The 20516-nt window shown below is 53.6% G+C and overlaps 1 protein-coding gene across 1 annotated transcript in view; it reads left to right on the top strand.

Moving 5' to 3' along the window:
* Positions 1–18162, top strand: part of CRYBG2 (crystallin beta-gamma domain containing 2) — a 28679-nt gene extending 10517 nt beyond the window's left edge. The window contains exons 4-22 of the mRNA XM_055331844.1: positions 12–2571; positions 3008–3055; positions 3143–3255; positions 3425–3554; positions 5370–5509; positions 6338–6464; positions 6709–6744; positions 7078–7214; positions 7384–7510; positions 7766–7905; positions 8003–8129; positions 8371–8403; positions 8494–8606; positions 12291–12420; positions 14145–14284; positions 14631–14754; positions 16358–16516; positions 17708–17867; positions 17970–18162. Coding sequence (XP_055187819.1) covers positions 12–2571; positions 3008–3055; positions 3143–3255; positions 3425–3554; positions 5370–5509; positions 6338–6464; positions 6709–6744; positions 7078–7214; positions 7384–7510; positions 7766–7905; positions 8003–8129; positions 8371–8403; positions 8494–8606; positions 12291–12420; positions 14145–14284; positions 14631–14754; positions 16358–16516; positions 17708–17867; positions 17970–18058 — 4633 coding nt within the window. The 3' untranslated portion in view covers positions 18059–18162. The remainder of the gene's footprint in view (positions 1–11; positions 2572–3007; positions 3056–3142; positions 3256–3424; positions 3555–5369; positions 5510–6337; positions 6465–6708; positions 6745–7077; positions 7215–7383; positions 7511–7765; positions 7906–8002; positions 8130–8370; positions 8404–8493; positions 8607–12290; positions 12421–14144; positions 14285–14630; positions 14755–16357; positions 16517–17707; positions 17868–17969) is intronic.
* The last annotated feature ends 2354 nt before the right edge of the window (positions 18163–20516 follow it).

The raw sequence follows: 20516 nt of genomic DNA, 5'->3' as shown, positions 1-20516 counted from the left end.
ACCATCTGCAGGGAGCTGGACCATACTGAGCCAAGGACATCTCTGGACAGGTTGCTGGGGCCTGACATGGAGGGGGCAGGTGGGCCCCCGGCTCAGGCTGAGGCCCCAGTGGTGAGCACCACACTGGCGTGGCGGCGGCCCCCTGCCCAGGAAGAGATGAGACACCGTTTTCACAAGGTGTCCCTGGTGTCAGGGGCCCAGACAGAAGCCCCCCGGGAGGAGATGTTGGAGTATAGCCACAGTCGAGAGGAAGTCAATGGCTTTGCAACCCGGGAAGAATCGACTATAAGTTACAAGGGACCCCGGGATGGGGCCGGCTCCAAGAGCTTCCAGAGCCACGGGCCCATCTTTTCCAAGAAGTACACGCTACTCCCCAAGGAGAAGAGGCCACTGGGGAGACGGAAGGAGGCCGTAGACCAGGGCGACAGCAGCCCCCAAGAGCCCAGGGCTGAGCAGGCCAACCCGGAAGCCCTGGCCAGGACAGAGCTTTTGGTGCCCCTGCCCGGGCCCCGGGAGCCCAGCCCCCACCCTGGCGTCAGCCTCAGCAGTGGGAGCCCCCGGAGCCTCGAGGAACGCCGGGTGACGCGCACCGTGCAGACCACCGTGGTGGTGGGAGGGCACGTGGAGCGGCGGGTGAACAGCTCCGTGACCGTGGGCCCAGGGCCATGGGGCGAGGCCCAGCCCAGGGGCCGCAATGTTGTTCGCGCAGTACGGGCAGTGATCGTGAGCCCCGAGGCCGAGGGCTCCCCTACCCGCAGTCAAGCCCGGGAGCTGCTAAGTAGCCTCGTACCCACTGAGCGGAGCCCCGCTGCCAGCCGGCTTCCCAGGCCCATGGCTGTTGTGCCAAGGAATCCGGGTCTGGGTGGCTCAGGGGGCGCGGCCTCGGGGCAGCTGCCTGAGCCGGGGATGGCAGAGCCAAAGGACAGATCTGCTCTGGGTGCTGCAGGCAGCTCGGAGGATGGTCACCCGCCTCTGAACCAGGACGTACCTGCAGCTCACCCAGAGCAAGACCAGAGCCGAGCCCCTGAGGTCCTAACGCGGCAAGGAGCCTCCAGTCCCACCCAGCCCTCTCCCCAGATTTCTCGGAGCCATGTGTCATTACCCTCCTCTCTCCGACGCCAGACTCCTACTCCCTCCCTGGACCCAGAGCACCCCCCAGAGCAGCCAGCGGTGCCCACATACCCCAGGACCCAGCTTACTCTCAAGCCCAGGGTACCCCAGGCGCTGCCCTCCATAAAAAGGGAGGGGCTCACAGATCCCTCTGTTGTCACCGTCCTGCCCATGGCAAAGAGCGAGGTGCTTGTTACCGGCCCTGGACAGTCTCTTGCTCCATCCTCTACAAGACGGAAGGCTGTTCCTAGCTCAGGAGCGCTTTCGGCTCCATCCTCCCCGGGGAATAAGCTTGTTCGGGACTCTGAACATGTCCCTGTCTTCTCCCTTACCCAGGCAGAGGTGGTGGCAGGCCCTGCTGCTCCTGCTGCCTCATCCCCCAAGCCAAGCAAGGTGGTCCAGGCCCCAGCAGGCAGCCCTAGCACCCCAAAAGAGGCTGTCCATGATACTAAAGGTGACCTTGCTTCTTGTCCCAGCCAGGATGAGGCTGTTGGAGGCCTAACCACTTTCACTATTCCATCTCCCCAAGAGGAGGAGATTGTTGAGGGCTCCAAAGTGAGCCCCATCGCATCTCCCACCCAAAAGGAGCTTGTCCAGGGTCCTGGTGCTTCTGCTGCCCCATTTTCCACCCAGACAGTGATTGCCCAGGACACTGCTGTTCCCCCTGCCCCCTCCTCAGAGGGTAAGGTGTCCCCCAGCCCAGGAGGGCCCCCTGCCTCAGTGCTGATGAGAGCAGAGGCCAGCCTGGAGTCCCAACTTGTCCCCAACTCCACTGAGGGCGAAATGCTCCCAGAGACATCCAGGGAGGAGGAGGAGGTGGCCCTGGCTGCTGACCTGGAGATATTCCTGGATACTCTGCGGAGCATGGAGCCGCCTGAGATCCTCCGCACTCACCGGCTGCCACGAGCCCCCCGGTCCTCCTACCTGGCCATGTATGCTACGCTGCCTGCCATCGAGGAGGACCAGCCCGGACCATGGGTGCTGGGACCCAGCCCCCAGGAGGTGCCCACACTAGAAGGGAAAGAGGAAGAGGAAGAGGAGGAGGAAGAACCAGAGAACCCCTACCTAAGTGACGATGAGAAGCTCCAGCGCAGGCAGGAGAAGGCCGGGCCTAGCCCCTCCTGGGACTCTCGCCCTGCGAGGCCCCCCCAGGTCTCTTGTTCTCCTCTCGAGATGATGAAGAAACATGTAGCAGATGCCAAGGGCCCCCGCCCAGAGCTGGGGCCAGAGTGGCAAGCAGGCAGTAGGCCCACTTCTCGTCTTGGAGGCAGCCTTCTCTTCAGTGGTCTGGTGTCTGCCACCCAGGAGGCCCCCATCTCGGAACCACTGGGCACAAAACTATCTGCTCTGCCACCCCATGTGACACCTGGCACCAGGAAGGTGCCAGGACAGCTGCCCCTGCTCTGCAGCGAAAGGCCACCACCAGAGAAGCCTGCTTGTGCCCAGCCCCTGGCGGGGTGGGTGAGTGAGACCTTGGATGAGCAAGGGAGGGTGCCCAGCCTCACCTGGGGCAGGGTTTGGGTGGCATGAGCACTGTGGCACTGGGAACGGAGTCTGGAGAGGCCAGAGGCTTGGATCTGATGTCTAGTTCAGTGTGACCTTATACAAGCCACAATTTTCTGGGCCTCAGTTTCCCTATTCACACAGCAGGAGGCTTACAACTTTGGAATCCAAAGGGCTTAGTGGCTCTGATCTCTTGGAAGCTGGGGAAAGGGAGTGATAGGCACCTGCCCCCTGGGATGGGTGATGAGGTCCCTGGAGTTAGTGACATCCTCTGTGGGCAGCTCTTTGGGTTGGAGGCCAATAGGGAGCAGGTGGGATCCTTGGAATGACAGGTTGTGGGGAGGCAGTAAGGAAGCCACACCATAAGACTTTTTATCACCTCCCTCCATGCCAGAGCCCAGCATTGAAGATCCAGGGCAAGCTGAACACCAGGCCTGGAAAGGTAGGGGGGAAGACTGTGGGGAGGGGGAGCAGCAGGAGGCCGGGACCCGGGGACAGGGCCTGAGGATACCCTCTGCGTCCTCTCCAGATGATCCTCTTCTCAGAGCCTGGCTGCCAAGGCAGCAGCAGGGATGTCTGGGAAGACACTGCTGACACCTCCAGCTGGCCCTGGGTGGCCTCCGTGAGGGTGGTTCGAGGCTGGTGAGTGCAGGCTGCCGGGGCGAGGCAGGGGGCTGCTTGTGGACCTACAGGATTTCAGAGCAATGAGATGTACCTGGGCCAACCTGACCGAAACCCCCTCAGGCACCCCTCCCCTGCTTTGTGGGTACATCCTCTACCCACCCATGACCCCGGGTCTCTGTGCCTACAGCTGGGTGCTATACGAAGAGCCAGAGTTCCGGGGCAGGAAGCTGGTTGTGCCTGAAGGAGATGTGGATTTAGGAGCCCCAGGGCCAGCGTGGAGCACCCAGGGCATTGGCTCTGTGAGGCGGGTTGTCCGGGTAAGTGGCTGGGAGCGGGCACCAGATGCTCCCCAGGCCCTGAGGACGGGGACAGCCTAGGTGCCTGCAGTTGGAATGGCTAGGAGAGCTTATATGGGTGAGGAGCCTAAATGGGGCTTATTATGGGGTCACCTATAGATTCCTGACCTCAAAGCTATTTGGGGAAGAAAGGAGTTCTGGGGTGCTTGGCCTGGCTTGGGGAGGCAGGGGGCAGACAGAGGCCAAGCCCCAGCTTGGGAGAGTAGCCTGGGAAAGTATGAGCTGGACTTGGAGAAGGATTCAGTTAGAGCAACAGAAATGGGCGGGAGTGGCTATGGGTGCCAGCCCACCCCCCAGGGCCCAGGATCTCAGGCCCACAGTTAGACCCAGGGTGCCACAGCTGTTTGCTCATTTGCTCACCAATGCTGGTTAATGTCTGCTGCATGCCAGGCACCATGCCAGGCAATGGGTGGGTGGGGAGATCTGCTCTCTGCCCTGCAGGACTCATGGTTGAGCTAGGGTATGAGGGTTGGACTTGAAGCAAGAAAGGCAAATAATCAGATTAGGGGTTTATAAACATCCCTCTGGCTACCAGGAGGAGAAATCTGGGACTCAGGAAGACCAGGCAGGGCTGTGATTTCCAGGTGAGGGGCACCTCTGACTTTGAAGGGAGAAGTGTGTAGTTTGAAAAGGCATGGTCAGTGTTATGGTTTCGTATAGTTTTTGACAAAACTGTCTTGGCCACTAGAGACACAGAAGAGAAAGCAGTAACTCTAAAGGCAGGGCCTATCAGACTTTTTTTTTTTTAATTAAAGTTTGAATAACTCCAAGACAGAGCTGTTGCAATACTCCTGGTAAGAGGACGAGAGCTGACGAGTCTTAATGAGGGCAGTGGCCCAGCTATGCAAAGGAGGGAATAGTTTTGAAAGCCTCTCCGGAAACACACAAATGTTTGCAGACAGTTTATTGAGAGCTTCTCACGATAAATTCATCTTCATGTAGGAGGTAACGAGGAGTAAGAGAAGAAAAAAAAAAAAAACAAGAGCTTTGAAGTCAGGTGGGGGACCTAGTTTGATTTGATTCGTTCAGCATCGATCGGGCACCTGGTGTGTTCCAGGCATGTGGGAGGTGCTGGTTGCAACAGTGAACAAAAACCATATTGCTCTGTTCTTTACCCTGCTACGTACAGGCTTTGTGCCCAAGGGCAGGCCGCTTAACTTCGCTGAGCCTCACTTTTCTAGCCTGTGAATGGAGTAATGATTCCTGTTGGGAGGGCCAACTGAGATGGAGTAGGACATGCCCTTACCACAGTGCCTTGCGCTCAGTAGATGCTTCATAAGCATCTGATGAAGCAGCGAGGGAATGACATGGCCCTGGCGGGAAAGAAACACCCAGAATGCAGAGAGGACCCTCTGCTGCCTGGGATAAGTTGCAGATAGAAGCCAGTCTGGACTAGGGCAGGAATTGTTTACAAAGGAAGAGTCAAAGTTAGATCTCAGGAAACAGCTGTCAATCCTACTTGTCTCTGGGTTGGAAATCAGGGTACCCAGAGGCATGGTACTTGGCAGGCTCCCGCTGGGAACTTTGGACCTTTGGTGCCAAAGGTCCAGCGCCAAAGAGAGGGCTTTGGTCTCAGGCTTGTCTGGCCCACTTTGCGGAGAACGCCCCAGTTACCCTTCTGGCTTCTGTGGAGATGGCCACAAAGGGTTCCCAGAAGCGCTCTGGAGCCCTGGTTGGACACAGTTGGGGAAGCAGTTACTGGCAGGGTGTGGGGGGTGTTCTCTGAGGAGTACTGCTTTACACTTACTTCTTTTTCACCCCTCTTTCCTTCTACAGGACTACAGTACCCCAGAGATCATCGTGTACTCTGAGAAGGGCCTCAAGGGGGAGCAAGTGGAGCTAACGGATGCCTTGGAGGACACCCAGGGCCTGGAGAAGCCCCTGCAGGCCGCATCTGCCACTGTCTCTGCAGGACTGTGAGTCTGGGCTATTCTGGAAACCCTTCATTTTACATTCATTTTTCTAAGTGCTGGGGACACAGAGGTGATGGGACACAACTCCTGTCCTCAGGAAGTCCTTACTTAGTCTACTGGAGGGGACAGGCAAGTAAAAAGACAGTGGCAATCAGAGTCCTGGCATGGGGCAGCACAGAAAAGCACCGAAGCAGCCTGAGGTCAGAGAAGCCTCCCTGGAGGAGGAGACACCACAGCAGGGATGAGCTGACCACAGAAGAATCTCAGCATAATGAGAGCAGGGCATGAGGGATTTTGTAGGTTTTGTTCACTACTCTCTCCCTGATGCCTGAAGCAGGGGCTGGCACGGGGTAGATGCCCCTAAATATTAATGAATTAATTTAATGGGGAAGAGTATACCTAGTGGAGGGAACAATACCTGCAAAGGCTCAGAGGTGAGAGATCTAAGCCTCAAAAGCTGAGTCTGGCCCAACCAAACAGCAGGTGGGGAGATGTGAAGACCAGGAGTATGATCGGGGGACAGATCAAAAGGCCTCTGTGCAGCTGGGCTATCTTGTGGGGGCTAATGGGAAGCTACTGGGGGTCCCTAAGCAGGTATGTGTGCAGGAAAGAATTCTCCAGCTGCTGTGTGAAATTAGAGCACGCTGAGCCAGAGGAAGAGGGATCAGTGGAGTGGCTACTGCAGATTAGGGGGTCCTGAAATATCCTCCAGTGTCCCCTTGATGGGGGCCTCTTCCCCTAAAATTCCTTCTCCCCTCTAAACCTCCCCCCATCCACCAATCTGTGTCCCTGGGTATCTGGGGTAGAGCTGCCTCTCTGCCTCCTCCCCAGGTGGCTGCTGTACCCCAAACCCTCCTTTGAAGACTCTCCCTGCATTCTGGAGCCTGGAGAGTACCCGACCTTGGAGGCCTGGGGTACATCTGACCTCAGAGTGGGCTCCTTGAAGCCCATGAGATTGGTAAGGGGCAAGTGGTCACAGGTGACCTTGTCCTGCAATTCTGGGGGAAGAAGTAGGGCCTGGGGGCTCCTGCTGAGCATGGGATGGAGAGGGGGGCGTGGAATTAGCCCAAGGGGTGAGGCAGAGGGAAGACAGGGGGTTGGCCATTTTTAGGGGTCTCAGGATCAAGTAAATCCTGGGTTGCCAGCCCCCATCTGTCTTCTTTCACCTCTGGGCTGGCGCCTCAGCTTTGTCTCCTCTGTAGGGCTGCCCAAGCGTGGAGAAGCCGAGGGAGCCCAAGGTAAGAGTCTGGGCTGCACTGTCAAAGACGGCCTTTGGGTAGGGTGTGTATATGTGTGTGGCTACCTTAGCCTGGACCAGAAGACAGGAGAGGAGAGTGCTGGGAAACAAGCTGGCTCTGGGAGGGTGGAATCCTATGGGCTCACTGGGAACCGGCTTTTGATGTGTAAGGAGCAGGTCAGAGAAGAGACAGCAGTTACCTAAGGGACTGGAGCTCAGGTTGAGAGTGGGAGGACTTAGCTCTGGGCTAATGCTGGGCAGGGCCTCCCTGGGCTGGCTGGGTGTTTCAGGCTAGATGGCTCCCCACCACCCTCACACCACCCCTTGTCCCCAGATTGTGGTTTATGAGAACACAGGCTTTCAGGGCCAGAGCTGGGAAGTAAGCAGAGACATCTACAACCTCCAGGAGCCAGAGGACAGCCAGAGCCCCCACCTGGCCTCTGTGGGGTCCCTGCGAGTTCTTGGGGGCTGGTGAGGACACAGAACCTTTCCTCCTCTTTCATCCTCCCCTCTTCCCTCTATGCGGGGGGTGGGGGTGGGTGTTAGGGAGTGGCCCGGGCTGCCTAGGGGTGGGGGCAGCTGTCTTATACATTCGTGGACCTTCCATGACCGAGTCCGCTTGTTCCCCTCCTTCCCCCAGCTGGGTGGGCTACCAGAAGGCAGGCTTCCGGGGCCACCAGTATCTGCTGGAGGAGGGAGAATATGCTGATTGGTCACAGTGGGGAGGCTATGACGAGGTGCTGACCTCCCTGCGGGTCATCCGGACGGTAAGCAGGGGCAACTGGGCCATCCCTCTACCTGGGGCCACAGCCACACTCCTGCCGCCCCACCAAGTACAATCTGTGGAGGGAAGAGTTTGTTCCCTCTTTCCTAGTTCTCCTGAGTACTTCCTGCTGCTCTTCCCCAGGCCACACTGGTCGCCTTACTCCAAAGTCCCCTGGTGGGCTGTGTCCCCGGGGTCTGGGCACTCCCAGGGGTTTCCGTGGGTTGGCAGGAGAGACCTGACTATCCTTGGGGCCCAGGACTTCGGGGACCCGGCCCTCGTGCTGTTTGAGGCCATGGACTTCGAGGGGCACGCCGCGGAGGTGAGAGAGGCATTGCCGGACGTGGAGCTGGCGCGACACGGCCCCCACACGCAGGCCATCCACGTGCTCAGCGGCGTGTGAGTGACCCCGGCTCCGGGAGCCAGGCGCGCGGGGAGCGGTTCCAGGGGAGGAGCCGGCCCCGCCCCGCTGACCCGCGCCCCGCCCTCCCTGCAGGTGGGTGGCCTATCAGAAGGTGGGCTTCTCCGGGGAGCAGTACGTGCTGGAGAAGGGCGTGTACCGCACCTGCGATGACTGGGGCGCGGGCAACAGCGCCCTCGCCTCGCTGCAGCCGGTCCTGCAGGTGCGCGCCAGCCGCGGGGGACGGGGGCCCGGGGGCCCGGGGGCAGGGGCTCGGAGCCTGGGCGGGGCCCACCGCGGGGGGCGGGGCTGGGAGGTGCGGGCTCCGAGCGCGGGGGCGGGGCGCCTGGGAAGGGGCGGGGCTAACGCGGGCCTGAGCTACCCGAGAACCGTGGAAAGGGTCGGGAAACAGGCTGGAGTCTGGTACCTTTCTTACGTCTCGAAACTTTGGGTCCTCCCTTCAGGTCGGCGAGCACAATCTGCACTTTGTCTCAAAGGTAAGGAACTGTTGGGGGGTCTGTCTCCTCTTCCTCCTCCATCCCGTTCCATCGCCCTCCACTCTCAGCTCTTCCTTTCTCTGCCTGCAGATTCAGCTTTTCTCTGGCGCCGACTTCCTGGGCGACCACATCTCCTTCGAGGATGACCAGACCTCCTTGCCCGTCTCCTTCCAGCCCCAGTCCTGCCGTGTCCACGGGGGCAGGTGAGGACGTGAGGGAGGGGAAAAGCGGGGCGCACCTGCCTGGAGTGCTCAACTCGGGTGGGGAATCTGGGCTGCAGGAAGGTCTTTCCTTCAAATGATTTCTTTCCTTTCGCTCCCTTGAGATTACCTGTTCTGTCCCAAATCATTCAATCTTAAAACAAACAAAGCCAAATAAAGTTTTAACGGAAAACGTAAAGCTTGTAGATAGTATAGGATGAAGAACCCCAATCTTGTTTCATCTATCCCTTTGCTCTTTTTTTTTTTTTAGTGGTGCATTTAAAATTCCCAAGTAAATACTTCAACATATATATCTCTAATAAGAAAGGAGCCTCCCCAACCCACATAGTTGCAATTTATTATTACATCTAATAAAATTAACAATAATTTCTTGATATTACCTAATATAGTCCATGTTCAGATTTGTCCCATTGTCTTAAAAAAAATGCCTTTGTGAAATTGGTTTGTTTCGTTTTCTCAGGATCCAAACAAGGTCCACACATTGCTTTTGGTCAACGTGGTCTTTAATTTATAGCCATTCCCCTCCCTTCTTTTTGTTTTATACCATTTATTTAAAGAAACTCAATAGGAATGCCTGAGTGGCTCAGTTGGTTAAATGACAAATTCTTGGTTTTGGCTCTAGTCATGATCTCAGGGTGGTGAAGTCGAGCCTACCCACACCCCCACCCCTCTGCAGTAAGAGTGGAGCCTGCTTGGGATTCTTTCTCCTCTCCTTCTGCGGCCCCCCTCCTTTGCTAAACGGGAAGAAAGGAAAGAAGGAAAGAAAAGAGGAGCACCTGGGTGGCTCATTCAGTTAAGTGTCCGCCTTTGGCTCAGGTCAAGATCTCAGGGTCCTGGGATTGAGCCCCACATCCCGCTCCCTGCCCAGCAGGGAGTCTTCTCCCACTCTCTGCTCATGCTTCCATTCTCTGTCTCTCAAATAATTTTTTAAAAAATCTTTTAAAAAAAGAGAGACAAAGAAAGAAAGAAAAAGAAAACCAATAATTCATCCTGTAAGTTTCCCATCTTCTGAATTTGGCTGACTGCTTCCTTCTGGTGCCTTTTCCCCCCTTTGTGTCCCATATTTTCTGTAAACTGGTAGATCTGGAGGCTTGATGAGATTCAGGGTGTTTCATTTTGTTGGCAAGGAGACTATATAGGTGGTACCCTATATAGGTAGTACTTTTTTTTTTTTTGAAGATTTTATTTATTTCTTCATGAGAGACACAGAGCATGAGAGAGGCAGAGACACAGGCAGAGGGAGAAGGGGGCTCCATGCAGGGAGCCTGATGTGAGACTCGATCTCGGGTCTCCAGGATCACACCCTGAGCTGCAGGCAGTGCTAAACCACTGCACCACCGGGGCTGCCCAATATTTGCCATTTAAAAAAAATAAGATTTGCCATTTACGGCTCACCTCATGGTTTTAGCACCCACTGATGATAATGGCCTAGACTCGCTATTTCTTTAGAGGTTACAAAATGATGATTTTAAGATTTTTTTTTTTTTTTGGTATTCCTTCTCCATATGTTAACTGAAATACCTCTATAAAGAAGAGCTTTGCCTTTTCAACTTTTTGTTTACCTGAAACAGTTTATACAAAAAAAGGCAGTTTGATCCTTTCCCAACGATCAATTTCTCTTGATCAATTTTCAGAATAATTTCTGAGTTGGTAGGTACCCTAGCAACCTCCATAGCTGACTAATGAAATATTTTTTAATGAAATATTTTTTGAATGTTGTTATGAACTTATGGATATATTTGTAATTGAAATGCTTCCATGCATTGGAGCTACTGTTCTTTTGTGTGCTCTAATCATTCTGTCTTTGCAAATGAGAGCTCCTTCAAATAGTCTGCTTTTGATGCAACTCCGATAGTTTGGGTTTTTTAAAAATAATTTACTTGTTTTTCTGGTACAATAAGATGCTCTGGGATCATTTCATACATTTTTGCCTGAAACTTGGAATCAGTTATCTACCAAGGGACTCCGATTCCAGTGGTATTTAGACGAAAGCTGAATGATTCAAGACTATAATACTAATATTACTACTAACGGTAAAAAAGCAGCGAATGCTGTTTGGAGTTTCCCATGGTTCTTTTTGTCCTCAGGACATTTACCAGCATCCCATTTGCTATGTGCAGTTCAAAATATCATTTTTAAGACCCTTGAAATAATACTTTTTGTGTGGGTGGTTATGTCACCAACCTGACATACAGTTAGGTTCATTTATTTATTTAAGTTTTTAGGAATAATTTCCATTTTTACTTGTTTTTTAATTGCATAAAATATTTGCAGTGTCCCTGTCTTAACTTGGGCTGCTATAACAAAATATCATAGACTGGGGGGCTTAAACAATAGGAATTTATTTCCCCTGGTTCTAAAGGCTGGGAAGGTCAAGGTACGGCTCATTTGGTTCCCTGGCAAGGACTCATTTCCTGGATGGGGAATAGCTGCCTTCTTTCTGTGCCCTCAGGTGGTGGAGAGCACTCCTGTCTCTTTCTCTTTTTATAGGGACCTGTTCCCATCATGGGTACCCACCCTCCCGATCTCCTCCGAACTTCCCAAACACCATCATATTTGAGGTTAGGGCTTCAACATATGAATTTTGCAGAGACACATTCAGTCCAGAGTAGCTCCAAAGCCAAGTCAATCAGGAGGATCTACTCTATTCCTGTGATCTTTCCCCCTCCTCCCTCATAGGTAATCTTTTTTTTAATTCAATGTTTAGTTAATTCATCCATTGTTTCTTTTTGAAAAATATAAGCAAATATACTCTCATATGTATTTTTTAAAAGATTTATCTATTTATTTATCTATTCATGAGAGACACAGAGAGCAAGGCAGAAACATAAGCAGAGGAAGAAGCAGGGTTCCTGCAGGGACCCCAAGCCGGGACTTGATCCCACAACCCTGGGATCACTACCTGAGTCAAAGGTAGACGCTCAACCACTGAGCCACCCAGGCATCCCTCTCATATATAAATTTGCATAAAACTATAGAAACTGAATATATTTGTTGCCCTCCTTCCCCATATCCTTACACAAAAAGAAGCATACTACAACCTGGTGAATATACTAAAGACCGCTGAATTGTATACTTTAAAAGAATGAATTTTATGGTATGCGAATTGTATCTCTGTTTTTCAAAAGGAAAGCATTCTATAAATACTGTTTCCCCCTTGTTTGTTTTTCCTTAGCAGTTTGGAGATCACCTTATTTCCCCTTAAGACCTCTTCCTCCTCCCTTTTTATTGCTATATTATTATACCCTGCATCCTTAGTTTAATCAGCTGTGTCCTGCTGATGGACTTTTGGGCTGCTTCCACTCAGCCGCTGCAAACAGTGCTGTATGAAGAGCTTTGTGCAGGTGTCATTTCATGTTTTTGAAGATTTTGAGATTCCGAGAAATGGGATTGCTGAGTGGTTGTGCGTAGGGTTTTTTTGCTCGATATTGCCCAGTTTCTCTCCATAGGGGCAGTATGATATCATCCAGTCATTTCTGAAATCTCGACCTCAATCTCTTGCTGCAGGGCCTATTCATCCTTGATCTCCCATGGACTTGGTGGGGGAGTGGGTCACAGTCAAATCTGCATCCACTCTGCTGCATCTCAGAGGGCCTGACAGGCCAAGCACAGGATGGGACAAACTCAGATCCCTACTCACATCCCCCTACTCTTCCCCTTCCCCAGCTGGATCCTGTTTGGTGAGAAGAACTTTGAGGGTGACCAGTACATTCTCTCTGAGGGCGAGTTCCCCACTCTTACAGCCATGGGCTGCCTATCTTCCACAGTCCTGGGCTCTCTCCAGAAGGTACCCCTGGTGAGTAACCTTGTTCAGTTCCAGACAACCCCTGAGGTAGGGTGTACTGCTGGGGGAATGCCAGGTACCGAGCCTCTTCTCACTGTTGGCTAGGCTGCTGGAGCTTGAAGTCAGGCTTCTTCAGAACCACTCTGGTTCCCCTGACCCGGAGGCTTCAAAGCCCGTTCCACTTACTAGAGTTGTATTGAGTGGCCACCATGTCAGGTCTTGGGGACACTGAAATAAATCAGACATGGCCCTGCCTTCAAGGAACCCATGACCACACTGACATAAAGATTACATTGCAGTGGTGTGTCCCGATATAGAGGTGGTACGGGGACAGTAGAGACTAGCACTCAGGTGGACTGGGGGCAGGCGCCAGACTTCTGACATGCGGGTTCTGTGCAGGAAGGAGCAGAACAGAGAGCCAGCTCCGCTGTGTGTGGAGGCCAGATGGACAAGCAATAGGTCTGCTGCTACAGAAATCCAGAATAAATGATGGTGTCCTGGACTAGGGAGGAGATGGAGGGAAGTGGCCCAGGCCGTATTAAGGAACCAGAGGCTGTAGGACTGGGTGGGCCAGCCATGGCAGCACAGCAGACAGCTGTCCACCGAGCATGTACCAGGCTCCAGGCAGTGTTTAAAAGACTTCCCAGGGCAGCCCTGGTGGCGCAACGGTTTGGCGCCGCCTGCAGCCTGGGGTGTGATCCTGGAGACTGGGGATCGAGTCCCGCATCGGGCTCCCTGCATGGAGCCTGCTTCTCCCTCTCCCTCTGTGCCTGTGTCTCTGCCTCTCTCTCTGTGTCTGTGAATAAATAAATAAAATCTTAAAAAATAAGTAAATAAATAAATAAAAGACTTCCCATGTAGGGCAGCCCAGGTGGCTCAGCGCTTTAGCGCCACCTTCAGCCCAGGGCATGATCCTGGAGACCCGGGATCCAGTCCCACGTTGGGTTCCCTGCATGGAGCCTGCTTCTCCCTCTTCCTGTGTCTCTGCCTCTCCCTCTCTCTCTGTGTCTCTCATGAAAAAATAAATAAAATCTTTTAAAAAAATAAATAAACATAAATAAATAAAAGACTTCCCATGTGCTAAGGCATCTAATCCCCACCGAGACCCTATGAGGTTTGTTACCACCATCACCTCCCTTTTCCAGTTGTGAAACTGAGGCACAGAGAGGTGATGTGACTTGCTCCAGGCCACAACGGCTGTAACAGGCAGAGCTGAGCTCTCCTTAGGCGGCCCAACTGCTGAGCCCAGGCTTTACAGCTACATCTTAGGCTGTGAAGGCACACACATCTGCTTCTGAAGCCCAGCTCTAGAGACGTGAGCAAGTGGTTTAATCTTCTCCAGACTCAGTTTCTGTTCTGTTAAGCAGGGATGATAATAATAGCACCTACCTTATAGGGTTGTTGAGAAGTTATGAGATCAGGTAAAGCACTAACGCAGAATCTGGCATGTGGTAAGCCCTGAATATCTGACAACCGCTATAATTACCCATATTATCATTACTATTCTTAGAAGTACCATTTATTGGCACTGAGAGGAGGTTTGAGGTGGCATTGGGGGCTCAGTCTGAGAATCAGGGGGGACACCCAGCTGCCATTGTCCAGAGCCCTGCAGGGCAAAGCTTAGGAGGGAGGGAAGATACCGATCCAGCATTGAAGTATCTGGAATTTGGGGCCAGGTCTGGGACTGGGGTCCAGGCTCTCTCAACCTCACCCCTTCTTCATGCCCCCCACCCCAGCACTTTTCAGAGCCTTCCATTTTTCTGTATGGACTGGAGTGCTTTGAGGGTAAGGAGATCGAGCTGGACAGAGAGGTGCGCAGCCTGCAAGCTGAGGGCTTCAACAACCACGTGCTGTCCCTGCGGATCAAGGGGGGCGTGTGAGTGTGGTGGCGGGGGTTGGGGGGGCACCAGGGTGGGGCTGCTAGGGAGCCAGGGGCAGGTCCCTAGCCTCTTGCTCCTTCCCACCTCCCTTCCATTACCTGTGCCCCCAGCCAGGAGGGAGGGAGAGGTGCAGGCTGAGGAAGGTGGATCCTCCAGGACCCTCCTCTGCCCTGCAAACCCCAAATGTACTTCCCAGCCTCCCTCTCCTGCCTCGGGACCCTGACACCGGGCAGAAGAGTCTCAGAATAAAAGCAAAGGAGGTGGAGAATGTTCTGACATCCGTGCCTCCTCTTCCCTGTTGTCTGTCTTCCTCTCTGCATCTCTGGCACCTGCTGGGCCCAGCTGGGTGCTGTGTGAGCACAGTGACTTCCGGGGCCGCCAGTGGCTGGTGGGCAGCTGTGAGATCACCAACTGGCTGACGTACAGTGGGATACAGAGGGTGGGATCCCTCTACCCCATCAAGCAGGTGAGTAATGCATCAGATTGTGTGTGTCCACGCTGATCTGTCTGGCCATGCGTTCCCCATGCTTCCCAAGCTCAACAGTATGCCTTTGTCATAATTTTGCCACACTGTCATTCCTCTTGAACCATTATCTACTCAATATTTTTCTCTAAACCAACTCATTTTTAAAATTCACTTTATCCTTGTCCTAACGATTATTATCCATAAAATCATGGGTTTGATGTGTATGATTTTCTTTAGCTGACATTATAATAAATATGTTAACATTACATTTTTAGCGATAATGTTTATCCACTTAGGACTAAAAATCATGTCATATGAGGCTAGGAGTAATACACAGGCCTCATTCTGGGAAACATTGGAGCCATACTTGGTTTTTTCCAGGTCTGTGAGTGCATGTCTGGACCTGTTTCTGATTCATGTACATGTGCATTGATGCAGAGGCATGGCTGGGGGCGGGGGGGGGGCACACACGTGCATGTGTGTATGGGCACACACATGTCCTCTGATTGTATTTCTGTGGCCATGATGTCATTTGTATCTACGTGTCTGTGCTCTGGAGGTGACATGTGGTTGTGTGGGAGGTGTGGGAGGTGTTGTATGACCACACTAGCCTGTTTTTGTAACACTGTTGAGACCGTGTATACTTGGATGAGGATATTTATGCTCCCAAGATTCAGAGTCTTAGGACATTGTTGCTAGAAGAAACCTTGGAGGTTATCTCCACCTCTCATATTTACAGATGCAGAAATAAAGGTCCACCAAAGTGGACAAGGCTTTGCTCTGCAATCGTGGGCAAGTACTGTCCCTCCGTGGGCCTCTGTTTCCTCATCTTTAAGATGGGGATAACATACGAGCCACTTGGCTGGCTGCAAGAGTGTGCAACTCTTGATCTCAGGGTCATAAGTTCAAGCCCCACATTAGATGTAGAGATTACTTACCAAAAAACCCCCCAAATAAAGTCTTTTAAAAAACAAAATATAATGGGGATGACACATGATGGAGTTGTCTTGAGGATTTGAAGATAAATATTTGTAAAGCCCTTAGAACGGTACTTGAGTGGGTAAACACTCAACACATGTTAGCTGTGGTTCTTCTGACTGTGATTACCATCACCACGACTCAAGATTGGTGGCAGAGCCTGGTCTGATGTGTGACAACAGGGTGTCTACTTTTCCAGTATGGTCATGAGTGTGCACATCTGTGTTTCTACACACATCCATCCCATTAGCAAACATGGAGTGTGGAATAGGCAAGGGGGACCCGTGCATCGGCTAAGACATGTGTTTGCATGGCCACCTGTGTCTGTGTGTTTGTGTCTGCTGCAAACTTCTGCACGACCATGTGGACCATGAGCGTCTCTGCCAGTGTGTCCCTGTGCACGGGGCTGTGGGGGTCAGTGGTCACGGTGCTGGGTGGCCGTGGGTGTGCACCATGAGTGGCCCCCTGAATCATGTGTGAAAAAGAAGGGACTGAGAAGCAGGGCCAAGGAAGGAGGGCTTGTGGGCTGGGGATACTCGGGGGGTCAGAGTTGAGGGTGTCAGGTGCCCTGGTGGGAGCATCCCTGCCCGGGGACCCCTCACTCTCAGCTCCCCCTACTCACCAGCGCCGGGTTTATTTCCGCCTCTGGAATGCTGCACTGAGGGGCTTCCTGGCGGTGCCAGACCACGTGGAGGACATGAAGGCGGGCCGTGTGGTGGTGTCCGAGCCCCAAGCCGGAGGCAGCTGCATCTGGTACTACGAGGATGGGCTGCTAAAGAACCAGGTACCGGCTGAGGGGCTGGGCCAGGGACACCAGAGCCTCAGGTACCCCGAGGCTCACTGCGAGTCAGGAGCAGGCCCTGCCCTCCAGCCAGAGTGCCAGGACCCTGGGGAGGTGGAGACTGCCGGCTCGCACCCTGGGCAGTCTGGGCTCTGTTCTGGGCCTCAGTTCCCCAGCTGCAAAACGAGAGCGTTGAACCAGATACTTCTAAGGGAACTCCCAGCTCTGCTATCCTGGGCCAGAACTTGGATCTTATTAATCATGATAGAATTCACTCCACACACGTTTCCTGCACACCTGCCATGGGCTAGGCCTTGTTCTAGGAGCCAGGAAGACCGCAGTGGGAAGACAGAAATGACTCCTGTCCTCCTGAAGCTTCCATCATAGTGGGGAGAGACAGAAACCATTTAAATGAGTAAAATATCTCAGTACATTAGGTGAAGAGAAGTGCATGGGGGGAAAAATAAATGAAAGGAGAGTAGGGAATATCAGTAGCTCTGATGGGGGCGGGGGGCTTCCTAAGAAGGTGGTATTTGAAAGAGGCAACCAGGTGGGTATCTGCGGGAAACATGCTCCAGGCAGAGGGAACAGCAAGTAGAAAGGCCCTGAGGTGACTAGCTGGAGTGAGGGGAGGGAGGGAAGAAGCAAGAGAGGAAGTCAGAGAGGTTATGGGGATGTGGGTTTTTGTAGGCCACTGAAGGAGTTTCCATCTTTTACTTGAAATGAGAGAGAACTTGGCTCTGTGGCAGATGCTGTGTTAAGCCCTTGACACGAATGCCTCATGTGATCCTCAGAGGACGCTGTGGGGGCAGGTGTTATTTTACTCTCTGTTTCATAGGTGGGGAAACTAGAGCACAGAGAAGTTAAGTAACAGGCTGGAAGTCACACAGGCAATTAGTGTGTGAAAGCTTGTCTGATTCCAAGTCTTGTGCTTTGGGAGTCAGCCCTGAAAGTCTTCCTGGAGGAGCTCCTTTTCCAGACCTTTTATGATATTTCACATTGAATGCTTGCAGCTGCCAGTACTCAGGGATTCCCATTCCCAGGGAACCTGGTGCTCAGAAGGATTAAGAGATTTGCCCAGGGTCACAGTCCATGAGAGCCAGGATTCGAAGAGCTGGGTGTGTGTTAAGGGTATCGGGCGCAGAGGAGTCCCTGAGGGAAGTAACTGTGCCTGATGACCTCCTGGGGCCTCAGGCAGCCCCTACCATGAGCCTGCAGGTGATTGGGCCCCCCAGCCCAGGCTCCAAGGCTGTGCTGTGGGCCGAGAGCCGCCTGCCCCGTCAGACGTGGAGCATCAGTGAATCGGGCCATATCTGCAGCCAGATGTTCGAAGGCCGGATCCTAGATGTGAAGGGTAAGGGGGCCTGTGTGTGGGAAGAGGCACCTGAGGGGTCTGTTGGCACTGGAGTCCTCGGCAATCTCTGACTGTCTCCCCATCTCCCCCCTCTTCCCCCAGGTGGCCGGGGCTATGACCGGGATCACGTGGTGCTGTGGGAGCCGGCCAAGGACCGGGCGTCCCAGGTCTGGACTGTCCATGTGCTCTGACCGCCCCTGCTCCCCAGCCCTGGAGGCTTACCCTGGGATGAAATGTTTTTATAGGTTTTTCTTGTAACATAAGATGTTTTCTAATATGCTCCCAGGCATCCTCATTTTTGTGCACCTTGATATTTGGGGCTGGGGTGAGGATCTGTTCCCCTGCCTTCTTTGCCCTACACTCACCCTACTTCTTCCCTCTCAGCTCTGGTTCTGGGGTTCAGATGTAAGGCCTCCCTCGGCCACCAGAGGGGGCCCTGGGCCCAGACTAAGGGTGAGTATGTTCTCTCAATGCTGTCACCCAAGTGACAAGAGCCTGCTCTGAGCCAGGTCTGGCACTGAGCTGTGTGGCACAGACATGAGTCAAGCCCCTTGGTACCTGCCCTCAGACAACTCATGGTCTAGTAGAGGATTCCAATGGGTAGGGTGATGTGTTCAGTGACAGGATAAGCATGGAAGCAGAGGGATACACAGAGGAGGAACCTGAACCACTTAGGGGGCACAGGGCAGGCAGGCAGCTTGGAGGAAGAGATGCTGGGCTGAGATGTGGAGGACCGGAAGGGGTTGATCAGGCTAGATGGTGGCAGAGGAAAAGTGTTCTAGTGAGGCAGGTAACCCGAGGGGTGAAGACCTGGAAGTTCAGTGTGATGGGGTCGTGGTAGACCAGGCAGGAGAGGTGAATGGGAGACACTCCCCAAAGGACCTTGCCCACCAGCATTCCTCTTCATTTCCTCCAACTCCGGTCTCAAGACCTGAACGTTTGGCATCTCTGTCAAAGAAGCCTAAACAGGGGGCCTGGGTTCTTAAACCCAGCCTAGAGAAGGCGGGACCTAGAAGGGGAATAGCTCCCTCCATCCCAGTCTAGCAGGAACTTCTCAGCCACCCCCCACAAGGTCCTCTAGGAAGACGAAGAGGAGTTCAAGGCCCTTGGGGGCTTCTCTGGAGCTCCCTTCCCTCCTTGCACCTCCCAATACCACCACTGCAGGCCCAGGAGGATAGAAGTGGTGGTTAGAGCAGTTGTGTGTCCTTCCCACCTTCCCAGCCTGGGGTAGGTGGGGAATGGGGAGATGGCCTCCTCTTCATCCTTCTTAGCACCCCTGTGGACCAGTCTCCAGTGCCTGGTGAGGACAGGAGGGTGCCTGTGGGGCTGAGACCCCAAGAGATTTGTGGGGGATGTTTCTCTGAATCTACCATTCTGAAGACACCCAGGTACTAGGGTGAGGGACTCTCTGAGCCTCACCAAGTAGGGATGTCCAGGGGCAGGATGGGGGGGTCCTCTGGGACCATCATTCTCAACACCCAGGGATGGGTGAAGCAAGTGCAACTAAAGAGGATGGCAGATTTTGGGCCATGTCCCTACAAGGTGATCCTGAGGGGACAGGCTTCCACCCTGGGCCTGAGGGGACAGGCCTCCACCCTGGGCCACCCTGGGCCTTTGGACAGGTAGGAGTTCTCTGCTGCCTCTCCTGCTGCTGGGGGCACGAGAAGATCCTTGGAGCCCAGTGACCACACACAGCACCCTACCGAGTACAGGACATGTTTATTGACCCCCAGCTGGGTGGTGCTTGCCCCTCCATATCAGTACCTCCCTGTGTCGGTCATTGCCTCCAAGGCACTACCGTTTAATTCCAACAACCTGGTGATCTCTGGCATCCACCCCTCCTGGACCTGTGGTGGTGGGTGGGGGGAGCTTCTCTCGCTAGCGATGGTGGCAGCTATCTCAGGGGGCACAGGGCTAGGGCTGAGGCATGTCACCTCAGCTGAGGTAGAAGAGCTGGATGAGAATGTTGGCCAAGAAGAGAAGGACACTGCCACCGCCCAGGCTGCTGAGTGCTGGGGTCGCACTCTTGGCTTTCTTGGTGGTCATTCGAGGAGTGGTACTGTTCCCCAGGACTCCAGTTTGTATCTACAAAAGAAGAAGCGGGGCAAGCTCAGGGGCTTTTGAAGCTCATGTTATTTAGAGACCTAGGCCCCCTACCCTGATACAGTAGTTCTCGGTCCACCATGACCACGACTTCTGCCACAAGGTCCTGTGGGGACAAGACCTTCCTCTCTTGATATAGGCAGGGTCAAAAGTGGCCCCTCCACCACGTCCCATGGAAACTTTATCTCACCTCCGCCAAGCCACCAGCTCCTCCAGTATGTGAGAGACAGGAACCTGTGGCTCAGCCCTTGACCTGACTAGCTGGGCTGGGAGCTTAGCCTCTCTGAGCCTGCTTCCTCATCTTCTGAATGAGCCCATCACAGTCTTGAGACTGTGTGAGACAAGGCACCTGGCAAAGTGCGGGTGGGTGAGGAGGTGGGGAGAGTGTGACCTCTTGCCCAAGGAAATCGCCAGATGGTGATCAAACTGTTCTCAATGCTTGACTAGGCTACGACTAAAGCTGCTCCTGATGGAGATTAAGCTGTTTTTGATGGTGATCAAGCTGTTCTTGATACTTGATCAAGCTGTTCTTGATCTAGAACTTGA

This window comes from Nyctereutes procyonoides, unplaced genomic scaffold, assembly GCF_905146905.1.
Source record: "Nyctereutes procyonoides isolate TBG_1078 unplaced genomic scaffold, NYPRO_anot_genome, whole genome shotgun sequence".
Classification (NCBI taxonomy): Eukaryota; Metazoa; Chordata; class Mammalia; order Carnivora; family Canidae; genus Nyctereutes; species Nyctereutes procyonoides.
This window is presented reverse-complemented; position numbering and strand designations above follow the sequence as displayed.